This window comes from Melanaphis sacchari, unplaced genomic scaffold, assembly GCF_002803265.2.
Source record: "Melanaphis sacchari strain LSU unplaced genomic scaffold, SCAv2.0 Contig436_pilon_pilon, whole genome shotgun sequence".
NCBI lineage: Eukaryota > Metazoa > Arthropoda > Insecta > Hemiptera > Aphididae > Melanaphis > Melanaphis sacchari.
This window is the reverse complement of record NW_020271281.1, coordinates 117,644-144,613: the sequence shown is the minus strand read 5'-3', so window position 1 is coordinate 144,613 and position 26,970 is coordinate 117,644. Positions and strand designations below refer to the sequence as shown.

General features: G+C 27.8%; 1 protein-coding gene across 5 annotated transcripts in view; it reads right to left on the bottom strand.

Moving 5' to 3' along the window:
- The window catches only part of LOC112597656 (nuclear factor 1 X-type), a 148,143-nt gene that overhangs the window by 55,670 nt on the left and 65,503 nt on the right, over positions 1-26,970 (bottom strand). For all 5 annotated transcript variants that reach the window (XM_025343786.1, XM_025343784.1, XM_025343787.1 and 2 more), the window contains exon 3: positions 8,383-8,574. In XM_025343786.1, coding sequence (XP_025199571.1) covers positions 8,383-8,574 — 192 coding nt within the window. The remainder of the gene's footprint in view (positions 1-8,382; positions 8,575-26,970) is intronic.

The window sequence follows — 26,970 nt, the reverse complement described above, 5'->3', positions numbered from 1 at the left end:
GATCATCTATATTGTAATATTATTTTACTTGTCCACCGTAAATAAACGAATAATAAAAAATAATAATGATGTGGTCAGCGTGCGGTATTTCTGTTCATATTATAATATTTATAAATATATGTATAGTATGCACACGGTTGCGGGTCAGTGAAATAAAAATTCTATTTCACAATCAGTGTAACACTAAAATGTAATGGACAATAAATTTTGCTAATTGGATGTGACAGACACCTCGTTGGTTTGTAAATTAGCAGGCCACCTTCGATGTATTTCTTTCTTCACATACACATATACACACACTTATAAGCTATAAGACTAGTGAACTCTGGTTTTAGTGTGGAGATAGCGGAGAAGCAGAAGACGAGCCGACCAGAGATCGAAAATGTTTAATACAATTAGTTATTGTATTTTTAAGCCAATTATTGCAACACGTATGTACAATATCATTGCGGCAATAATGAGTATCGGACTCGAAATTAACATTTTATAATGAGATCGGACGGTTAAGATTGAGTGCAATCAAACCCAGAAAATGTGTTCCGTCAGTAAGATTTATAGTAGACAACAATAATGTATATATATATATATATATATATATATGAGTATGTTGTATTTAAATCACGGTTTTAATTGACATTTCTTTTGACTGTGTGTTATTTAGCTGTATAGATATAGCTAGTAAATATAGCTTTAGAGCTGTTATTCAGTGTTGTCGTTCGGAGTTTAGTTGCATTAGCTGTATATTATGTATAAATACTTTTTTTTATTTTGATGTGTGTATTTAATCAGAGTTTTACGATTATTTTTTTTTTTTTTTGTCGACATACGTTTGGTTAACACCATTTGATTCAGTTTGAATTATTTAATAGCTATAAAATATATACCATCATAAATTTTTAGCATTAACTTTAAAACGATAAATATTTATTGTTTGTTAGCAGTTCGTTATGTTATTGGTAGCTAGCTGAATAATATTATATGAAAAGTTTTTTAGTGTATCTATTAATTATATTAGCTATGTTTCAAAACTTACTAATTTTTAAACAAATGTTGATGTTGATATTTATGATATGGTGTAGCACAATTGATTTATAATATCGGCAACATTTAAATAACCTTGTAAATTTATTATTAATTTACCTAAATAATATAAGTATATTTGAAGTAGAAGATACTTAATAGTAGACACTTAATCATGTATTTTCGTCACTTCAATACTTATCAAAATCTATTTGTGCCGGTGCAAGTGCAGCGTGCCAGAGCGCACTGCATAATATAAATAAATTTAATCTTATATGGAGAATGAGCAACTTTAAATTGTAAACTAAATTATTAAACAAGATAAACATTGTACGTGATTACATAATAATAGCAAAAATACACACACGCCTAACTATGAAATTTAGTTAGAATTGTCACTTATAACGTATACCTGTTTAATGTTTATAGAATACGAATTACGAGTACCTATGCTCTCTGAATTGAAATAATAAATTGAATTGTAACGAAATCGTGTTTGTTTCGCATCCGACACGCCGTTATCAATGGGTCTCAAAATAATGATTAACGACAATGACTAATAATGTCCGTCATCGTACATATACAGGTAGTACCTACGAGATTGCGTATATTGCATATGCGTAGGTGTATACAGCTGCCGATGAACTATAATATTATGTAGTCGATTGTGTATCAGGACGTAGGTAAAAATTTAATAAAAATAAAACCAACCGCCATAATAAAGGTGCCGCGGAGAATACCGCGCCACGGGCGTCTTTTTGATTTAGACACGTTATACCGCGTCAACGAGAGCGAAACAATGTGTACTTAACGTTCATACGCGCATCGCCGCTTTAATATATATATATATTTATATTGGTTCCTACTTCCTACGACTTATAGTCGACTGCAACAGCGGCATAATATTGTAAACCGAAAACGTCACGTTGTCAGGAGACGTGTTTTGTTATGTATATGTATTTTTTTTTTTTGTTTGTTTTTCTTTTGAATACATTATGGATACTTACATATACACGTACCTTATAAAACGTACACGAGTGTGTATAGGTATGGGTTACTCGATAATACGTATCTCTGCTACAGTGTAGTTTGCTAACTAGGTTTATAATATAACGCATGGAAGAGGATGTAAACTATATTTGACGCGTGTGATGGCGAAGACGATGTACTTACATTAAACGCATATTATAATATACCTCCGTACAAGTGTATATATTATTATACGGTCACCTTATTTATTACCATTGTATTTGATTTACGACCGGAATTTTCGCACCTGTACACATTATTCTATAATATGTTGTTGTTATTATAAGTATTATAATATATAAGCATGTTATACTATAATATTATAATACCTATTATTATAACTGTAAACCTAGTGGCGTATTTGGAGCTCGAACAATAAAATGGCGAGGAGAAAAGGGAGAAATTATGAAAAATGCTCTAAAATGTTAATATTTTAATACAACTTTCAATTTAGAGTACTACCTCTCAACTTAATCAACTTCTAGATTTTTGTTTTTTAAACAGTAATATTTGTTTTAAATTTATTTAATACTAATACGACATACAAGTTTATTCCAAATAATACAGAATGTTTCTACTGTACCATCACGAATATTATTTTATTTATGGTACATGACATGCTAGAAAATAAAAAAATAGTACATAGTTAGTTTTTAATTACTACAAATGGCTTAGTGAATGAAAAAACATGTCAAGAGAAACTACTTACTAGGATAGTTATTTAATTTAGAGAAGATTGGTCCTAATGGGATTGAGCCTCATTAAAAAAAATCTTAGAAGAATTTGAGTCATAATTTGAAGTATGTATATACCTAGATTAAGAAAGGCATTTGAGAACATGTTACACATTGGTATGCTAAAGTTAATTATTATAATAATATATATAATAACAATACCACGATTTATCAGACAACCCCACATTATTTTATGTTGAAATGATTGTTCTGAATAATAAACACAACTACTAAATAAGCATTATTGAGGTCGACAATAGTATCAGATATTTTGAATAAAATAACAACCAATATTAATATAAATGAGTATTATTCATTTACAGGTGTTAAATAATATATTTATTGTATATCGTATAGATAAATTATTAAAAATTATAAAAAATTATCACGTTAGAATATTTAACGCAAGAGAATCTGGTTTTTCTGACTTGACTCATTATTTCTGTTCTTATTTTCGTGAATATGATAACTTTTTTAACAACTTAAACCTAAAAATTATGATCAGACGGCGTTGTAGATAGGCCATACGGGTACACCACTGTCGCAAATTTAATTTTCCAGTTTGTAAAAAAAGTGTATGGTTTGTTAAAACTCATAAACGTATACTATGTGCGATATAAATGATTATTAATTGCCTATTTAAGTATAAAAGTAGAGTGATGTTAATATTTATAAATTTATCACAATGACAGAATGTAATTTTAAGTAAAAATCGGATATCCAGTTATAAGTAATAAATAATAGTTATTACTTTTTATGTGGAAAATGGTTGTATAATTATTTGATTTCAAATTTTTAAATAAAACAATTATATAAAAGTAAATATTTCTTAACTAGATGTGTATGTAGAATTCTAACATATACATATATATGTCATATGCGTTTACACGCAATAATATTTAACAAAAAAATAAAAATAAATCTCAATGTGTAACACATCCAAGAGTTGTTATCAAATACTATTAAACAAATTGCATTTAAATAGGTTCCTTTTTATGTCGGGATGCTTGGAAACGAAAAAACTGGTCTAATTACAAACGAAACTGTCATATTTCATAAATCCAAAAAAATTAACCTAACCACAGCCGAAGAAGTTCATAATCCTATCAATTGCAAAACCAATGAAACATTATAAAACTATTGGAATAAAGTACCTCTCACAAATAAATTAAAGAATATAAAACCTTCCATCAAAAAATTGAAGCTCCCCTACAATCTTAAAAGAAGATACGAAGTTACTACTTACTACCTCCCGAGCCAGAATAGAACACACCCATCCAATTCACTCCTTTTTCTCATAAACGGCTCCAATAGGTGACAAGTGTAAGGGAAATGTGATAATTAACTACAGAATGAATGAATGTTCAAACTACGCCGAAGCACGAAGGATCTACATTGAATTAAAATCACTTTAAGTAATACTTAATGAAAATAACACCTAAGAAATTTATATATTTTTAAACAGTATTAACTTGAATAAACTATAAATCTACATGCCGGTATGAATAAAAGCCGTATTAAATTATCGTTTTTCTTTGGTAGCATCTTTAATTATTGTCGAAGAGTTACACGGTACTGAGTTTTTAAATTTTATATAGAATAATATAGTTATAATTGACACATCATACATTTATTATAGTTCTCAAGGTGGCAAAGTCTTATCGTTAGTATTATTTATTATTTTATTTTTATATTATTAATATTACTGACTTAATGAAAGGTAATAAAACTATCAAGATATAATTATTGATGTAATATTTTTTAAATTAAATACATTGACTTGTCTAACATACCTAATTTAAATTTCCACTGCATTTCATTGAATATTTATTGTAATATATACACTAAATCACATATTTTATATTGAAATTTACTGACCAATAGATTACAGGGAAAGCATCTTTGTTTATATTAATGGCTGTCTATATATTTTTCTAATAAAAATGTGTATGAGTTAAAAATAATATATTCATTTGATATTAAAAAAATATGAATATGAATAAAAATATTACCTAAGTATTTCAAAATTTATACATAATTTACAATGCTTAACCAACCGAAAAGACAAGTTTGATGAAGAGAAAAAATAATGTTAACTCAATAAGAACGAATAATAAGTGTGGAACTCGAGAAAACTCTAAATAAAACTTCAATGTTTATTAGTCGTTATATTTTGTCGAAACTGTCCATTTCATAAACGCGAATAATATTTTAATTGTGTTTTAGATTTTATAAAAGTGTGACACAAAAGAGATTGATTTTATAAAATTTTATGAGCATTAAAATAAAATATAATTACGTTTGATTGTAACGACATGGTCGTATTATAAATAATCATATCATTCTAATTTGTAATGTCAAACGTCTTTTCTCTAATGATATTCCCCCTTCCCTCGTCTTATCACTTTGAACGCACTACTACCTCCTTCTTCACCATCCTGGTGTAATGACTGAGGACGTGTCGTATACACACAGAGGAAGGAAACAGACTGAACACGATGTTTTAAATACGGCGTGGGTATCGGTTGAGACGACTATGACGACAACGACGTGCTCGCTAGGTTGTCGAGCGTACGTTTTTGTGAGAACTGAACACGTTGGCGGCGGCGGCGGCGACATAGCACGTGAACTGAATGTGTAAAAAGTGTCGACTACGAAGAACGAAAAAAAATAAAAATAAAATATAAATACAGCGGTACCTACGAGGCGACGTGATGTGAGAAAGGCAGTAGTCTGTCGTCGGTTTTAATCCACGCTGTTCGGCTCTATAATATATTAAGCGTATGAACGATTTATTAAATTGTTATTTAAGCGGAGCAATATTTTGACAATAAGCAGAACATTATCAAACAAAAAAAAAAAAAAAATCCGAAATATGAAACTATTTTTGCCACCAATAATCACTAAGAAAAATTAGAGACATTTTACAAAATGCGGTATTATAATTGTATACACAGCTGTACTTAAGATTTACACTTGATACAAGTATATTTAAATACATCCGTTCGTTATTGTTATATTGTGAATTTAATTTTACTGCTACCAAATAAATTGTATACTCTGAACAGTTTTATTCCAAAATACTTTTTTAGGTTGTATTATGGGTTACTTTTATTTATTTTAACTACAAAATAATAATAATAATAATAATAATAATAATAATATGTTTCTACACTTAAAATTCGAAATAAAAAGATGACTATATGTGTACTAACATATAAAACGAGTCTTATGATCGGCAATACTTCACATCACCCACAAAAGATATTTCATTATTATTCAGTAATGTATACGGTGAGCCTACACGACGTATACAATTTTGTGTATTACGACATTGTAAAAATGTAGTACGCATTTTAATGATGGTATTAAAACGTTTAAAATAATGTAAGACTGTTATTTTTATTTAACGAATTATACTTAAAAATTATAATAATATGACACGAATCATTCTATTTTAGTTTAACTATACTTAGTTAAACTTTATAATGAAAACTGTATAGTATATACATATGTAATATATAGATATTAACATATATACTATATTTGAATACGTTTTTTATCGACTAAAAGTATAAGTAGGATTTAATATAAAATATATTAAATGTTTATATCACTTTAATACTTTATAATAAATAAAGTAATAGTAGCTTATTGTAAAGTTTTTTTTTGGAAAAGTTTAAATATAAATGTATCGTACGTATTTATTTTTATAAAAAAACTTATTTTATTTTAAATTTAATATGATGAAACATTATTTTATGAATAAAAAATATTAGACGTAATTAAAGATAACAGAAAAAGTCGTTGTCATTAAAATAATTTATACATATATATATAATAATAATTTATATTCGTTGACAAGTTGGTTGTAAAAAGGACGGCATACGTCGTAAATGAGACTGTACTATTATAAGTACTGACATTTAAAATATCCCTTCATCACCACGAAAATTATAACTAAACTATGCGCGTAGTGTCTATATTAGTGGTTCCCAAACTTTTTGGTTCACACATCTCAAAAAATAAAAAAATTTATCCTCTCTTGAATAAATAAAACAACTTTTATTAGTACTATAGTCATAGGTACAATATCAATATTTATATTGCACCTCCCCTGTTAATAGTGCTTGTGCCTCTTTTGAGAGACGCGTCTCACAGTTTGAAAATCTCAAGTTTAAATTGTAACATTTATAATATTATATAACATAAACAACAAATATGTTGCTAGAATTTACGTTTTAATTATGTTGATTTGTCATGATCACTGTTTTTCGTTGCTTGAAAAACTCCAGTCAATTTTAAATTTAGAAAATTTTATAAACAAGGTGGCTTTTTTCATAGCTTTAATGTGTTTTTTCCTATCATCTTTTAATTTACTCATCAGATATGCTTATAGTGTCGATTTTATTGTATATTATTTATTACAAAAAAAAAATTTATTTAAAATTTGAAATATCCAAGAGTCCTTGACATTATGAATGACATATTATGTAATCAGTAAGCAGCGTAAATTAAGTATAAAATATTATTTAGGACCTAAGTATTCTAATTTATTTTCTAGTTTTAATCTTACGAAATCTAATGATATTTTGGTGAATATTATAATATTATTTCATTAATATCAATACTCACGTTTGAGTTTAATTGATCGCAGTTTTCCCAAAGAATAAATAAATGGAAATTTATAATAATACAATCGTTTAATAGATACATTAAAAAAAGATATATTACATATTTAAATAAATTTGAAGTTAATAAATAAACGTATTTCTAAATTTACCAACTGTACTGTACAAGTAATAAGATTGTATGATTCTTAATTATTTAAACTTTGATCATCAATTCAAATAAATAGCGAATAAAAATTTACATGCAAAATTAAAGCACGTTTTGTTAATATAATATAAAAATCAAGTAAACACCTTTATTATATGTTATATGTTAATAATTAGAAAGTTGTTAAAATAAAACGAGTTATTTAAAATCAATCGATACTATTCTCATTTAAAGGGTTAGTTTATTACTTGTATAATATATCAGTTTATAAAATTGATTCGTAAAAAAGTTCCAGGTTTCTTTTTATTTTGTACTTATTTTACGATCAATTGTATTGAGATGTACGTTTATCGTTTACAAATTCGATACTTTTTGTCGTTAATTGCAATGTTATTAAGATTATATGTATGCTTACATAATAGTGTATATTTTGAAAAAAAAACAATAAATATTAAATACACAACGTTGAGATTTTATATAATATTATGCCATTTAAGAATAATTAAGTGATATTAATTGTATTATAATTAAAATTATAATAATAATCAAATACTGTAAATTTTAGTAACTTTCTAATAAAAACAGCTATTGTAAATAAAAATGTTGAGCATAATAATGTATTATAATCGTGTCAAATGTATAAAATAAATATTTAAACCGCTTTTCGTGATGTTTAAATTATAACAAATCAACCAGAGCCCTGAATCCGATTGTTATGCATAACTGTGTTTTATTGTTATTGTTTCACGACACACGGTATACCTACTATGTGTATATAATATATTAATTAAATAGTATGGTGCAACCAAAATTAATATACCTTATCGGCTTGTCGGAGACAATCGATGCGCCGCATTTTGCCCTTTTGGTCGGGATTGGACAGCACGCACATGGCCGGTTTTTTGCCAGTTATGCTCAGCACAAAATCCTCCCGGCACTCCTGAGTTATGTCTTTCCGAAGCTTCCCTAAAAGCCGAGACGCCCATTTCTGTTTCACCTCGGGTTTTTCGTTCTGCAACAATGCAAAAATCGCGGAAATCCATTAAATGTACATACATACATACATCCATATACACACATATAAATATATATATATATATATTTATTTATTTATTAGATATGCGACCAGATATACCCGATAAGTTTTCGGTACATTAAGTTTCTTTGCGGTTAAATAAAAATTACCTTCGTACGCACGCATTATGTGTGTTTATTAAGCTTTCTTGCATTCATGAGTGCGTGCGTGCGTGCGTGGGTGTGTGTTTGTGCACGCGCGTGCGTGTGTGCGTATTTATAATATAATATATTGTCGTGTATAGTACATTTAATATTTATAGCCGATATCGAATAGCCGAGTGCACAATGTTTGAAACACACTATCGATAATATATTGTATATTTTTTATTGTGTCGGAATATCGATTTCGGTTTGTATATAATGGTGGTAACTGATGCAAGTAACAATATGGTGTAAGTATATATATATATATATATATATATATATATATATATATATGTATTATGTATATGTATATACATAACTATAATATTTAAAGGGTATGTGAGTAGTGAGTATAATATTATAATTATATACATATCATATATTTATAGTTTTACAGTTATCTAGTTGAGTTTTACCAGTGTCCACCAAAAATATTAATATACTCGTAATATTCCGATATTACGTCAGGTAAAATGCGAATTATTAATTATATAATACATCAATATTGATGGCCTGGCTCATGAAGTTAACCAAAATATAGAATAAATCTGTGTCTAATACTTTCTTATGGATGGTTTCAGATAGTGTGACAATAGATACCGAACAAAATTATAACAATGGCCAAACAGAAAAAAGTAATTTAATGAAATGTGTGAAACTATAATATAATAACAAAACTAAACTTATACTACTGCAATCTTAAATGTATTGTTGTTTATAAGCCAATAAAAATTATATTTTTTAATTAATTTAGTTTCATAAGTATAATATACGCAATCATATTAGATTGTTATAATTTGATTGCTTATAATTTTAAATCATTTTTTTAATTTAAAATAGTGTTTACATATACTATTATTATTTATTATTACTAATAAAAATAATATTTACGTTTATAAGTTATAACTTAAAACCTATTTAATTTAAGCTTATAAACTCGACTATATTACTGTAGTATATAATCAGAAATACGTTATTTTTATCAATATTTTACTGAACACAAATAATAATAATATAAACTTATTAATAAGATCATATTAGTGCAAATAAAATACATTAAATTATTATCTATTTAATGATATCAAAACTTTGAGTGAATAATTAATTATTCATCGGATTTAGATAGTCATTAGTTATAAGGTATAATTATTAAAAATGTTATGCAATCAATAAAAAAATTAATGTTCCAAGTAAAACAATATAGCAAAAAACTATTTAAAATTAAAAAAAAACATTTTTAACAGCTATATAGGTATACCTTATACTTAAATACCTTTTAATGTGACACTTCATACGATCAAGAAATTTTGAATTCAAATTGTATATAATCATTTGTATTGTGTACATAAATATATTATATCTACATATTTCTTACGCATATGCATAGGTATGTATAATATATTACATGATTGTATTTTGAATTTGTTTTCATTATTATTTCAAACAGTCTAACCTAACATGTCCGAGAATATTAAAGAAGTTTTTTTGTAGGTTGATTTATTACTTATATTTTATAAATTTTAATATCATTATAATATAAGTAGGTACACTACATGGACCACATAATATACAAGTTACAACCGCACGTAGTTCGAATTTTTTGTACATTGCAAACGAATTTAAAAAAATCGTATACACCACACAACCCTATATTTAAGGTATTCCATTTGAGTGCCATTATTTTGAAGCCTTTTAAAATTTTTGAACGACAATTTAATAAAAAATAAAAAATAAAAAAAAAATAATAAAAATTTAATTTTTAAAATATTGTTTTGAAAATGTCATCAACATCAAGGTAGTATTTAAAAATAAAATGTTCGAAAAAGTTAAAACTTCAAAATAATAAGTAAAGACATTTAAATATTCATCATACTGTTTATTATATTGTATTGTATTGATTTGGGTTTAGTGGCAAAAAGGTTTTCTGTTGCAGTCGGCTCAGCGTGTAGTGCTGCAGAGCATAATCATAAATGTATGATTATATTTATGCAATGTATATTATATATTATATATTATGAAAAATATACATTATATTATAAATTTAATATGTACAATATAGATGCAAAATAGATCGTTGATGTAGCGTTAAAATATTATATCAACCAAGAAGCAACTTGTTTTCAGATTCATTTTCCATGCTACAAATGTCAAAACTATTTTATTTTATTTTTTTTTTGTATTATTAATGTGGACAATAAGTATATTTAATATGTATATGCATTTGAATGGAATAATAATAATAATAATGATATATGAATAATGTTTATTTCAGATAGCGCGGAGAATACGGTTTAGAATATTTTTACGGACGTTATGAGGTTCATAAATAATATTTACATCGTTTCAAATATAGATAAACTGACGACCGCTGAATTCTAATAAATTCTGATACCGGTTTCGGTGGTAAGTTTTCGAGCGCAAACGCATCCGTCGGCGAATCCGGTGAGGTTCTGAACCCAAGCGTGGTCCACCGTGCGTAATTTTTTTATTTTAGAAAAATATTAAGTATAATAAATATCTTAACTGACTAGTGACTTTATAATAATATATAACTCACCGGCTTTCGTGTATAGAAGAGAGAAGAAAAATATAATCTGTATAAAACAGCTTGGCTTTTTATAATCCAATCAACTGTCATCTAAATTTTGTCATAGGTAGAAATACGTATTCTAATATATATATATATATATATTACTCACTTAGTCTACTAAGCATCGTCACTAATATTTCACACTAAATCGTAATAGATGTAGATTATAGGCTATAGAAGAAAAAATAATTGTTTAATAAATATAAATTAGTTATTGCGTGCTTATTTTTTTCATAAAAGTTTACTAAAGATAACTTCAGTTAACAATAAAATATTATTTATTCCTTAAACATTTTGAAACACTGTCTAATTTTTATGGTTGCAAGTACCTTGCTATATTCGATGCTAAAAAATTGTATTTAAAATTATTTATTGAATAAAATTATTAATAAGAACAGGAATATTTAAATACCGGTAATTATTATACAACACCAGTGTTTGTTTCAGTATTGTAACAAATAATTATAATGTAAATGCCTAAATTTAGATAATTTCGTCAGGAAAACTTTTTTTTTTTTAAAAGAATAGATATTTTTAAGCGATATAAGTATTATTTTTTACGTGTATAAAATATGCCTCTATGGCTGTATAATTTTATTTATTTACTTCGTGTTTTTAATTTTTAAAATGGCTATTACTGGGTTACAACTCTTAAAATAATTAAGTATTAGTACTATCACTATTTTATATGTCAAACCTAGTAACGAATTTAAATTTGTTTCTTTCATTTGGTATTATTTGTTATTTATATATGAACGGATAAATTTGTAATTATATATTATTCAAATCCCTAGTAGGAAAATTGTTTTATATGCTGAATAGTATTTTAAATACTAAAAACTTTAAAAGGTAATTGTTTATTACATTTTTTGTTACTCTATGATGGTTGATTTAAAAAATAAAATAATAATTAAGAATAGGTAATACAAATATACTTAGGTTTTAGACAATTTTCAAAACTGTTATTTATCGCATTAATTATTGTTTATATTAAATGTATCAATAAATTATTAATAGGTAAAATTTCAATATCATTGCTAATTTATTTTGACACTGCAACATAAATTAATTTTTTTTTTTTTTACTTATAATGGGAAGAAGTATAAAATGATGTATAAAATTAAAAGCATTCTAAGCAATGATGACTTATTGAACTATGTTTTTTTTTTTTTTATATGTATGATCCATAATTTCTTAAAATATCCTATTTGTGGCTTATTTAGTATACCTACTTATTAAAAACCGTAAAACACCATAAACAGTGCAAACATCATATTATATTCTAGTAACAGATTGATCTTTTTCATTAATGTACAACTACGATATAATGGGAGGAAAGATGTTTTAGAGGATATCCTTGAGGCTACATTACCAAAAATATCAGTTAACTTATTTTACGACTAATTAATTACGACAAATTTGCGTACATATTTTCTTGATGAATAATCAGAAACAATGTACATATACATATTACATGTTACATCTCTAACATATACACTCGACACTCTAAGTCTTCTCCTAGGTCTTGTCCATATTCTAAAATATAATAATGTATATGATTGACTCCCGCACGTGCACATCCGTTTGTCTATGTCCATGAACCTACTATATGTGTTTGTGTGAGTATCTATACAGTTTATTCAAATTTCAAACGTACGGGTGAACAATATTAACATAATAAAACAAGTTTTGAAAGAAGCGTAAGATTTCGTAATAGCACGATTAGGATTCATTACGTAATTCAATAATATGTCGTAATTATAATAATATGAACCTGCTGTCACCTGTATATATTATTATATATTATAAGTATTACGCGCCGCTCAACGCAATAATAATACAAATAAAATAAAATATATAAAAGAAAATACTATCACGTATTAATATAATATTTATATGTAACATAGAATAAACTCTTGGCCCAATGATCGCATAAGAGTTAATCAATGAACCGTATATCAATTTACTTAATAAAATAACATTCTCATAGATAGTTTTATTGGAAGGAAAAGTTCCATATATTCAGTGACGTAGTCAAGATTGATAAATGGGGATGAGAGAGTTGAAGAAATTACTTATATAAACTCATAAAACACAAAAAAATCATGGTTAATACTACATCCAGAACTCGTTCTCTGATGGAGCCGCTATACATACCTAATACTTATAAGTACAGGAGTGCTTATTTCCGATCACTCAACTCCTAGTTATCCTATATACCCATGCAAATCATACACAGCTATTTTTTAGAAATGTAAATTTCTTTGTAATGTGGAAAACTTTTTTTATTTTCTATTGATATATTATCACGTTATAACATTTGATATTTGCCGCACGCCACCCATAACATTATTCGTAATCACCTGCAGGCGTTAAAAAACGCTTTTTTTGTGGCGCAATTTATTTTCAATGGAGTAAAAAAAAAAAATACGAATATGCCCATAATATTATTTAGATTTAAACAGGACCTGAACATATAACAATAACTATAAGAGTCAACAGTACTATAATAATCATATATGATATAATAATATAATATATATTGTGTATTGTACGAGTTTAATCAACAACGGTCTCCGAGCACGTTCCCTGGAAGATTAAACTACATAAAGTGTAATACGCATGCACGATGACTACTGACGTGCGTAATTATATGCAGTAGTCTAGCCACAGCCGATGGTAAAAAAAAACCAAAAAACTCATATAAAAGTATAGTCTAACTGTCGCTATAGTAGGAATATGTATATAATAATAATAATAATAATAATAATAACGATAAAAAAACGGATTGTCCGCTAGTGTATATAACTGCTATAATTATCGCGTATGGAGTAAAACGTGTTATCTGCCGAAAACGTAAAGATGAGTCTACGATATTATCATTGTGATTACCCTAAGTGTTATTGTTGTTATTATTATTATTGTTATCATAATATCTCCTCGTCTTGACGACGCGTCGTTTGAACACCATTTTCCGTGCGTGGTCGTACGTGCGTATACCCCGTATATTATACATACATTACGTTATGTGTTTTATACTCAAACCACAGTTTCGGTTTAATTAAACCAGCAGTTCTCAAATTGTTCTACTTTGGAGCACTAGTATTCCAAAGGAGTGATATCTTGGACTCCCGCAAAAATATCAAGATTAAATAAGATTAATAAGATTATAATGTATTGTATTACAATATTTTATAATTAAATTTAGATACAATAACTGCGTTTAGACTGAACCGCTAAAAATAATAATTTAAAGTTTACGAAGGTCATAATAAATCAGAATATAATATATAATGGGATCATCCCTAAATATACAAGAATATGTCCTATGGATTGATATTACTAGTTTAAAAATATAAATGTGCATCTAACGAATAAACTACTACTGCTATAAGTATAAAAATAAAATAGGTAAAAAGTTTCATCATTTATTATTTTAATCGTTCATAAATACTAATAATTCTCCATATTTCGTTTTAATTTACTGAATTATTTCTATTAAAGTCCTAATTTTTTTTATTTTTTTTTTATTTGCTGATTTGCTTCATATTTTATATGAACACATAAACGTTTTATACGATGATAAAGGCATTAGATTATCACTGTAAATTGTAATTCTTAACTATAGATGCTGCACTGTTGCGTAACGCAATTTTTACAGACTACAAAAACCATTTATCGCTTAAAAAAATACAGTTCATATTGCTTTTGTATTCTTAAAACTAATTGTTTCATTGCATAAAGTTTATTGTTAAGATTTCAACAAACAAGTATATTTATCTACAATATGGAAGAACTGAGAAGAAATGCATGTCATAAAACATTAAACACGCCGATTGTATATTCTATTATATTTTCAAACCAACAGTAATATTACAAGAATGAAAAAAGTTTATAACAGAATGTTGTAACACGATAAACACACGGATTTAAGATAAATGATGATGGCGGCTAAATTATAAATGACACGTCGAACAACTGATTTCACGAGTGATTTTGTGGCAGCAAAATCCACAAAGAGGGAGCAAAACTCTCACACCCTTTTATATTATCAGGCTATTAGATCAAATTGTTGTCAGGTACCTTAATGTACATTGTACATAATAAAATATATAACCCCACTCGGGATTAGTCTCTTGACGGATGTGTAACAAATTAGGGATGGCCTCGTTCGGTTAAGTTGTGGGCCTACAGCCGTCGGATTTTTTGCAGAAAGAGAGGGGTTGCAAATAAAAACAATCATTCCCCTACAAACAGGCAAACATGTCACGCTACGTATAATAAACATTAAAAAGCAAACAATTTACGACTTTTTTGTGGTAAAAAAAAACAAGACCCTTAAAAAACAACAATAACATGGATGTGTGATTTTTTTTTATTTATTTTAAAAGATAATGGGGGGGACCCACTGAACTAATACATATGAAACTTATAATTTCACACGAAACAATAAAATATTTTAATATATGTGTTAATCATTAATTTGTTTAAATAATATGAATTTGTTGAAACTTAAAACGTTGTAAAAATTAAATAATTATTTTCAATATTAAATTTCCAAACCAAATATGAATATTAAATTTGTTTTATACATAAGGTGGATTTCATTATGATAACATTTTTATACTTTGTTCTTTCTATGACCAATTCAAAATTTTATTTTAAAAGAAATTGAGATAATTACTAGGTATTTTAAATATCTATATTATTGGAATGGCGACTACAATATTTTTGAATCAATATGTACAAGAAAATATAATAACAATCACTGATGACGTTTAAAAATCAGTAACAAGGTGATAATGAAAAATAAACAATTATATTTGCTGCGTAATCGCGTTATCATGCAGTGGGTATTGTGGGCTTTAACTTAAAGCATACAGATTTAACAGTGTTTAGCATATACTATAAATGCTTGTATGAATTCGAGTAATAATAATATTATACGACAGTCGATTTTTTTCGTAATACGTATAGTTACAATATTTATATACACGCAAACGGATTTAGCCATAGCGGTCGCGACATTCCACATCGTTCCATGTTTTGGTATTTAAATTAACCTTTTTGGTCGAGTTTAATCGAAGTAATTACCGAGTGCGCAATATCGTAAATGTCGGCGACCTGGGGACGAAATGTCAAATCGCAGTTAGGCGACGAATGGGTCTTCTGCCGCGAGCGCAGCACAATTTATGTTTATATTTAGCATTACGCGCGTTTTCCTCCCCAGGAATTGATAATACAATAATAAAAAGAGGATAAACGAATTTGTGTGGTTCAAAAAAAAACAACCACCGTCCGGGTCATATACATGTATATAGTACCTATATGTGCAAATGCGCTCCGACGCCGAGTCGTCTAGTCGAAAAAAAGGGATTCGTTGACGGTTAACGAAATGTTTTGAGTGCGGGATATGAAAAAAAGAAAGCTGACCCGGCACACATTTGTTATTCACTCGGCGCGCCTGACCGGTCGGTCGACGTTTTTTTATTATTAAATTAGCAATGTACATATTTTTACTTGTATTCCTACACACGAACGGCGGTATATCATATAGTTTAGAATTATTGTTATTCAATTCGGACAAGACGTGATTTTTCCCTTTTTTTTATTTTTGTGCGTTTTCTTCAAAATGCACCGCGAAAATGTGCGTCGTAAACTGTTTATATATTATCCTGACCATCGTATGTTTACTGAATCAATACGATACGATGATAATAATATAATCTTTAACTATCCACTCATCGCATGGTCACATCGCAATTGTCCGTTTTCACCGATAACGATTTCGGTTGGTATATGGCGTATGAAGGATAGTCTTAACCTAACCTAGTTACGAATGGTCGATCACTCGTTCACTCATATCATATTATGTACACATATTCATACATGATTTTATGGCGATCAAACATTGTTTTCATTACGATTTAATATGACTATTGTTTTATGAACGTGGTAAATGGTAAAATGTACCTACTGGTACAGTTGTTCACTATTTATGAAGTACCTTAACTATTACAAGATATCAAATAAAACTCAAAATAATTTAATTTTGTGTTTACTTGGATCTTATAGAAATTATTTTAATGTATTTATCTACTTATTTTGGAGACTTATCAGATAAAAAAAAAAAAAATTACAATCTAGAAAAAAAGATAACAAATTAAACTCATATTTCACTTATTAGTAAAAAATAATAATAAATATACGAGTATGTATACTTGGTGCACCATCATAGTCTTAAAGCACTAAAGTATTTTGACAAGATAATATGGATACCTTACAAACAATATTATATAGATAATAAAAGAAAGTTGTATTTTAAATCTTAGGAGCTATACGTAAATATTATTTCAATATATTAAAGGGGTATGAAAGTAAAGCATTCCAAAAAAAATTTACCTTTTACAAACGATAAATTCACCCAACATCAGTAATAATAAGTTTCATTCTATATCGTAGTCAAAAATTTAAGTAATCCTATATAGTTGAAGAATCTTGATATTATTCAACATTTGTCTAGATAAGATTAGCTTGTTTTATAGCCGTTGGCGTTATCGTTCAAACATCATCATTGACCGTAATATTATGTTATGTTATATATGTACCGTGTAATATCATGTTTTATTTACGTTTTACACCATTATTATATTGCAGTTGCCATAATATATATATATTTATACAATATATCTTTATATTCCGACGATATAACCCGACGCGTGCGCGTATATAATGACCTGTTATAATATCACGTCTTACAATATATATATTTATACTACGTATACAGCGATGTTCTTTTATCGATGGTGTATAATATATTTCTATGCTACATACGCCCAGCGATTTTTCACTTTTTCCCCGAATCGTCTTCATCAATTGGTCCCGTGAGAGATCGATTCTGGGCACTGAACGCGGACCTTAAACGAACGACCCAACGCTATTTATAGGTACTACCCTCACCGTTGCACTATATATATATATACACACATACTCGTACACAAGTGCGCATTATACACACATTCATCTTGTAGCGGGTGTACACGATTTATGACTTTGCATGTACACCGTACAGCAGATAGAGACTTGTGTGTACAGAGATGTCTGACCGACGCGATTTTTGGCTTTTCCCAACGGTGCCGGAGGTTAAGTAAAAAGCGCCGGGAGGCTACACTTAAGCCCACTATAATCCCAAATTCGTATTATATTTCTCTCTATATAAATATACTTGATAGATGTAGTGTAAGCTAACCTCCTATGTTTGAACAGTTACGTACCAACGTAAATATAAGCACTTAATTTAAGTCAGTACATAAAATATTATGTTATACCACCGAACTGGACCACGTCGCGGGCCAAACGTAACAACAATCGAAGATATTGAGTGTGTTTATTGTAATAAAAAGTTCGAAAATTTCAAACGCAAATGTGATTAACATGAAACTTACACGATAAAATACAATGTATATATATATATGATACAACTTTAAAGTTGGTAAATAAATTCAAATTACTTTTCTTAATTTTTTCCGAAGTAAATATTAATTAATGTAAGTTGAATGTACATCTGATCTATATATACATATATATTTAACAATGTAGGCGCGTATTATGTATTAATTTATTTATCGTCAAATAACCAGCAATAGTAATTTTGCAAGATTAAAAACACAAAATAGTTATTCAAACCATCAGAAAAGTTCGCGGCCAGCGAGTTCATTAATATTTAGAAAAGAATATAGATAACAAATTTATATCACCATAAAATAGATAAATATAACGAATGATCACCGTGGTTATAATTTATCCAAACTATTTTAGCACTATGATTTGAGATGAGAGAAGTTCAAAATATGCAAAAAAAAAAAAAGCATAAATAATATATTCTTATAAATTATAGGTAGATATCACGACTTGGCGCCACTATTGCAGATGTATATTGTATATATATAGTAACTTAAGGTCAACGCTGGTTATAGGTGTATGCATATAATAAACCACTGCAAGCCTGCAGGTATAGGCATACATTATATGGCTCCGTGGTATAGTAAATTAATAAATAAAAATACACTATTATTTAAAATTATAATATACATTCTCCTTTGTTATTATTATTATAACGTCGACTATGTTTCTGACGATAACCATAATAATATCGCTTGCTACTACTGCTACTAATATAGGTAGGTATATTTAATATGCAAGCGATGTTAAGAGGTGGGGGATCTATATAAATAAATAATTTATATACAAACAGAAAATGCACAACAAATGTAACTGGAAAATAAATTTAATCGAAAAAAGCATGCATTCTTATAGATGTACACCTTATATAAACCCATACGTCGTGTATGCGTGGTAAAAACACAGATCGTGTGGGTTTGGTTTTCGGAAGACGATTTTATATTTTTACTTGTAACGGTGTACATCTCATATGATATAAATGCAAGTTTATTTATCATTATATTTTATTATACGTACTTACGTAGACGGGTCGCGCATATCGTTACAATAATAATAGTAATGCTAATAAATCCCTCCGCCGAGAAAGCTCTTGTTAATATTACTATTATTATCATTATCAACATCGTCATAGTAGTCGTTGCTCCGTCTTATGATACGCGACACGCGTACAGTATAGATTGTAATAATATTATAATCTTCACATCGGAGCGCATAAATATTATGCACAAAACGTCACAATAGTGTGTACAAATGAAATAATTGCGTACATACGTGCGCAATATAATAATAATAATAATAATAATAATAATAATAATATAATAATAATGATTCGTGACGGTACAAAAATGGATTCATACACGGCCGACGCGAGCATAATATATATTATATCTATACACATAATCTGATCGTTTTAAATAAATATGCAACGTCTTTGACATCCGGGCTCTCTCGCTCTTTCACAGTCGTCTGAATATACGTATATTCGTCGTGAGATATAATCGTCTGTATGTGTGCAGCCTATAACGTGCGCGCGTAAATAACTTAACAGTTTCTCGATATTAATTCGAAAATCGTGTTCAAAGTAAAAAAAATAATAATAATAATAAATGAACGTAAATTATATATCTACCTCTGTGTATTAATAAATTATATGATAGTAGATGTTCAAGTACAACGGTTCTTGCTAAAAGCGTTTCCGACCTGCGCAATAGTATGCGTAATAATATAGACACAATAATGATAATAATAAATTATAAATGTTGTAGCTATGTGCCAAAATTAAATACACGATAAAACTTAGGGCTCAGTCACTGGTCGAAAATAAATTTTAAACTAGGAATAATAACACGCTCAGTTAAGACTTAATTTTTTTTTTTCATTTATTTGCATATCTACTTTGTACGGTATTAGAAATTTATTTTAGATTTATTATAGACATTTCATATGTTGTAGAGTTAATCTAGTATTAAAATAATTTAATGTAGCAGAAAAGAGCACGTGTAAAATACCTATACATGATTTGTACTCGAACATATAAAACTAAATTTTCAATAAATTTAACTATTAATACAGTTTAATTAAATACATCAAAATTAAAATACCAATCATTTATTGAATATTTTATACTTAAAATGAGTTTATACTATATGATGCATTTTTATTAATACGCAATAACTAATAGTTAATAAGTAATATATGTATAATGCCGTACTGTAGATTCATTAAATTTATTGTAATCCTTAATTCTTCGTGTGTACATACTTTGACTTTAATACTTTAAAAATATAAATATTGGCATATAAACCTCACAATGACATAGTCAAAGTTCACAAGTCGTGTTAGTATTACTGTATATATATATATATAGAGTGTAAAGCTTATGCAGAAATTCATCCAGTGAAGGCGTGGTTGATACGCCACACACACACACACATATACATATTATATACAAACATAATATTATATACACCGATATAGCATAGACACTAATACTAATTTACGACCTACGTATGCGGATAAAATGTGTATAAATATTGCATTTCGACTTTATCGAAGGTCACTATGTATAATAGAATATTATAGAGTACTATGTGTGTATGTATACGCGTGCAACTTGCGAACGGCGTACTACATATTAAGGAGGTAGGTACGCGTATATTACACAAGTCGATGAAGCACGAACCGAACCGGTTTCAGCCGCAACAATATTCAAAATAATTGTAAAAACAGCTCTTTTATTATCATTATTATTATTATTATTATTATTATTATTATTAGTCTTGTTATTTCAATCAAAGTCGCTCGCGTTTCTACTGTTACTCGAATAAAATATGTTCCACGGCTGTGCGCATTTGACACAAGCAATATTTAATTATTAATCTCGATTCGATGTCTGCAACTGCTATACACCGTGTAATAGATTTAAAAACCGATTATTATACTGAACTTTATATAGTATGACGTAGGTATCTATATTCTAAATAATGTGATACTAAACACATTATCACCAAAAGGGGAAAGGCTAAGAGAGCGTACTAAGGAATTCAACACTTAAGAGAACGTTGTACCCCATCAGTGTAATCTCAGTCTTACTAATATTTAATAATTTATAACAAAATTCGTGTTTGGTATACAATTTTTTTTCATTCAGTTTTTCAAAAATTATTTTAAAACAAGTCAAGTATAATAATATTATAGTTTTTTTTTTTGGTCATAGTTAAAAAGTTTTTAGAATATTAATTTTTCATATTATGACCAAAATATCGTAACTTAAGAGCATAGTGGTATGTCATTCAATCGAGTGATATGGTAGAAAAATTCTATACTCCCTCTATAACCCTATATTTGACTATTTATTATGATCAATTGTGGCATATACCAAAATATTAAAACTGACAAAACTAAATGGTTTATTTTTTTAATTTCCACTAATATACGAATATATTTTTATGTACTTATATACAGTAATAAGAGAGACAAAAATAAAAATACGAATGACAGCACGTCCTCTTTAATACACTTATATCCTTTTAAACACTCTTTGGACACACGTCAAATAGACATATAACAATATTCACAGCAGTGTCGTATTTTCCCTAATTGTTATAGTACACGGCGACGCGATGCGGCAATTGGAAATTCGCATCGAAAACAGATATCCCACAAAATATGCTTTTTATTTATGTACGCCCGGACCCAGTTTGGAGCATTTTTCGTATTTTTTTGCTTCTTCGAGTTTTACAAGGAGCAATAAATTATTTGAGCGCGTGCGGAGAAGATGTTCGAGAAAAGTAAAGCACCAGTCGTTCGACTGTTAAGTTAATTGCGTGAAAAGTGGATGGCGAAATATATATAAAAACTGTAGTGGTTGAAGATATATATATACGTATACAGAGAAGAAAAAAATATAAAACAGCGACCCCAGCACACACCACCGCGACGCGCTCCCGGCGGGGTGTTTTGTAAAGAAGGGTAAAAAGTTCTTTCTTTATTTTTCCTTGTCTCTTTTTTTCTTACTTTTTTTTTCTTTTAATAAAAATAAAAGTCGTTAAATAACAGCTAAAAGGCGTACAAAAGAATGGCGATTCTGGGCACTAATATATAATTAAAATGCAATTTCGCGAGCGCGCAACAACGAAATATATACGCCCGAGAATGGTTATCAGTATATTTATATCAAGAGAATCGCTATGGTAAATATAATAAGTCATTGGGAATGGGACGGGGATTACAGGAAACAACAAATCTGCAAGAACAATACAGCGCTCGTCGCGCTTCACACTTTTGTTTTTTTTTTTGGAATTTTCTTTTATCTTAAATAATGACTCGACAAATCCTTTTTTCTCGTCGAGGGCTACCCGCCAACCAATACCCGTCCCATTGAATCCATCGTTTGTCAGTTCGGTTTATTTCGGAGCTCTGAATAAAAAGATTTTAAATGCCACCCGTCATAATATTATTATATTATTGTGCATTTCTCTACTCATAGTTTGGTAGGTTTAAAAGTTTTTGTATGAAATTAATATTTGAGTATCTATATAATATAATTTATATTTCATAAGTAGGTACTTTATGACAAAAGTATTTTCAAAATATTCTGAACATTCTTAAGATACATTAAATATAAAAATGTAGTCTTTAATTTATCTAAGTGTAAATTTAAATATCTATATTGGATACCAGAAACACGGAAAAAAAACGAGCACCATGTAATTTATTGCATTCAAGCACTTTAACTCGGTTATCATTTTTTATTCAATATTTGAAAACAATGATTAAATCATCCGAAATATTGATATGTTTTAAGAATAATTTTAAGAAAACAATATTAAACACATTTTCTAAAAATTTGTATTTTAATATTTATCAAATATGGTTAAATCGTGATTTTTACTATATACAAATTATTGCAAGAAAAACGTCTCGGCATAAAATAAATTTCATTATTCGTTAGTAATGATGAATAAAAATGTTTTAATTTTAATGAAATTAAATAAGAAAATAATTTTTGAATAGATGATAATTTGAAATTGATAAAGGATCACATTTTTTTTTTTTTTTAAATAGGTGAAATACGAGTAAAGACGTTTTCTAAGAGATGGAAATACTTTTACTAAGGGATAAATTAAATATATTGGTTGATACTGGTGATAAGATAAGTCTACAGTTATAAATAAGTATAGTAAGTTTACTATTTGGTCCAAAATTAGAACTTAGTTTCAGGTTTAAAATCATATATATGTATATTGTATATAAATGTTATATCTACTTCTCGGTCCAGAAAATAAAAACTGCATGGCAGATGCATAAATTCTTTAAATATATACGCACGTTTCCGTTCCGTGATATCACACTATATAATATGTATAATACTATAATATAGTAATATTATGTTTGTATAAAAATAATTCAGTGAAAGTATTTCAGTCGGTAAACTGGACTTTACCTGGACGTGTGCCCACTAGGTACAAAAAACTGAAAAGATAAAGAAGACAATAAACCAAAAACCAAAAACCGGAAATCAGAGCGAGCCAATTGTGTTCATGTTCATCTAAACGTTTGTTTCGTACATTTAGTCAAATATAGCACGTGAAAAAACGCATTGATAAACTGCACGTAAATGCAGACTGCAGTAACCTATAAACTCTAAATACTTATAGATACCATTATGTAATAGCTTACTAGAAACTCATTTATCATTACACACTTTAATTATCATTTTTAGTAAAACTAGTATTTCTCAAACCAAACACCAAAAAGAAACCTAACTTTAAATTATCAGTAAATAATAACGTATAAAAATGTATTAAAATAAAATTTAAAAGCACCCATGCCAGAATCAAGTTAATTAGAATATTATAATATATATTAGTCATGTCGTCAGGATACTATTTTATTTTGACAAGGCACGAAGTCGTTTGTACTTAACGACATCCTTCGAATCGGACCTCCTGACCTCATTCACCAGTACACCATATAGTATATTAATTTTATCAACGATTAAAGACAACAAACAAGCAATAAAAAAATTCATTTTCAACGAATACCTAAGAGCACTACCTGATCACAGAACTGCGTAAATAGAATATAGACTCTTTTATATTATTAAAAGAAGATATATTTCACTTAAACCATAATGACGTGCGTGTGTTCTCTTAAAAAATCATAAATGTGCATAAATTATGTGTGCAATTTAATATAGGTATCAATTTTAAATTAATTAATGTCTTATTTTTCTTTAAATTATAATATAGTAATTAACTTGTTTTGGGTTGTTTTTGATGTTAGTGTACTTTAACCATACTAAATTCTTTGGGAAGTATTGAGTTGGTTATACAATTTTTAACAATATTTAATTTTATTTTATTCAGTCTTAAAATATTTTGTTTCAATATCTCTAAAAATGTTATAAAGATTTTTAAGTAATTTAGACGCCGAATGCACTATAAATAATTCTTTTTATGATATTGAATAACCAAATCTATTCATTTTTCAGTTGACAATAAAATCAATAAATAAATATTTTTCTCCAGATATTATTTTATTTTATAAATCTTATATATTCTAATATATCTATATAATATATATTTTAAAATTTTGATTTAAGACTTTATTACTTTCGTTTGACACTTTGTAATTTATTTTAGTATCTAGTATTTACACCCTGATATACTATACTATAAAATTTTTTATGATTATTTGGTGAAAATATTAGAACACTCAATACTCATACTTGTGAGCAGGTAATAAGAAGTTGTTTATGATTCTGCCGTGATTGTTTTGATGAAAAAAAAAAATGTATGTAGATGTAAAAACTTAATAAATAGTGCCATGATTATATTTTTATTTTTGTCACTCAGCTTTCCACTAGAAGGAATTTGGGCCAGTCCTTCTCATAGAGATTTTTTGTGATAAAAACCATATCAAAATTGGTTATATTATTTTAAACCAGTTTTTGATTTTATTGAAAACAAGCAAAAAACGATTTTTTAATTACTCGTATTATACAACGAGCCGAAAAGTTTTCTTAAATATAATAAAAAAAAATTGTATTGTATAAACTTATAATCTATTGTTTTTGATAACAATAATAACAAAAATATATAGTCGATAGCAGTCAATTTATAGAAGGACCATTTTTGTACTCACGTCACGCGCTGAGGGTATATAATATATTACAATACCTCACCCCCACACTTGTCACCCTGTTAAAGTGGTTGTCGCCGAAGCGGTTTCGACAGTGTATACGCGTTTGCGTTATACACGATAATAATATTATATTAAACCCGACGTATAAATATAAATATGTACAACGACGTCGACGATCCGCGCAGTAACGAAAACGGATATGCAAATTACAATTTTTTTCTTACTCCAATAATAAATTGTATAAATACAACGACGTATATAATTTATTTTCATTTTTATACACGTTGGTTTTTTTGTGTTGCATATTTTTCCATAATCACGAAATCAAATGCTGCAGCATACGAGTACGGGTTTTTTCCTTCATACCTATATTATATTATCATTTTTTTTTTTACTCTTCTAATTTTAGCGAAATTCCAACTCATCCCGTGACTAGGGAGTAACCTCTACAGCAAAATCACGGGTGGTTTATTCGTGGTCTTATCACGCACGCTATAATATCATATGGAAATACATATTATTAAACGGCTGCACCTGAAAAGTAGATAATAAAAACTTAAGAATTCGAAAGACGTCATAGCCACTTTAATAATTTATGCGATACTCTATTATAGAATAACGGATTTGGTGAACACGCATGTATGTTCCAGCTAATCTAATTTTTGTACCGTTCTGTACAATGTAAAGTATGTGTATAATAAATTAAGTAAAAAAAAAAAAACTACTGTCTACTAAAAACTACGAGTCTTCTTATGTTTGTTACCGTGTGTAAATGTTTTAATCACAATAATATTATATGTTAAAATAATATGACATTATTCCTCAAAAAAATTTTTTTAATGGCGCATCAATATTTATTTAGATTTATTTTTCCTTTTAGGGAAAAATGTAATCTTAATATTTTATTGTAAATTGTAATCCGTATCTATTTGTATGACTTACGAGACGACTTTTAAAGATATTCCGTTTATATTCATTATACATACG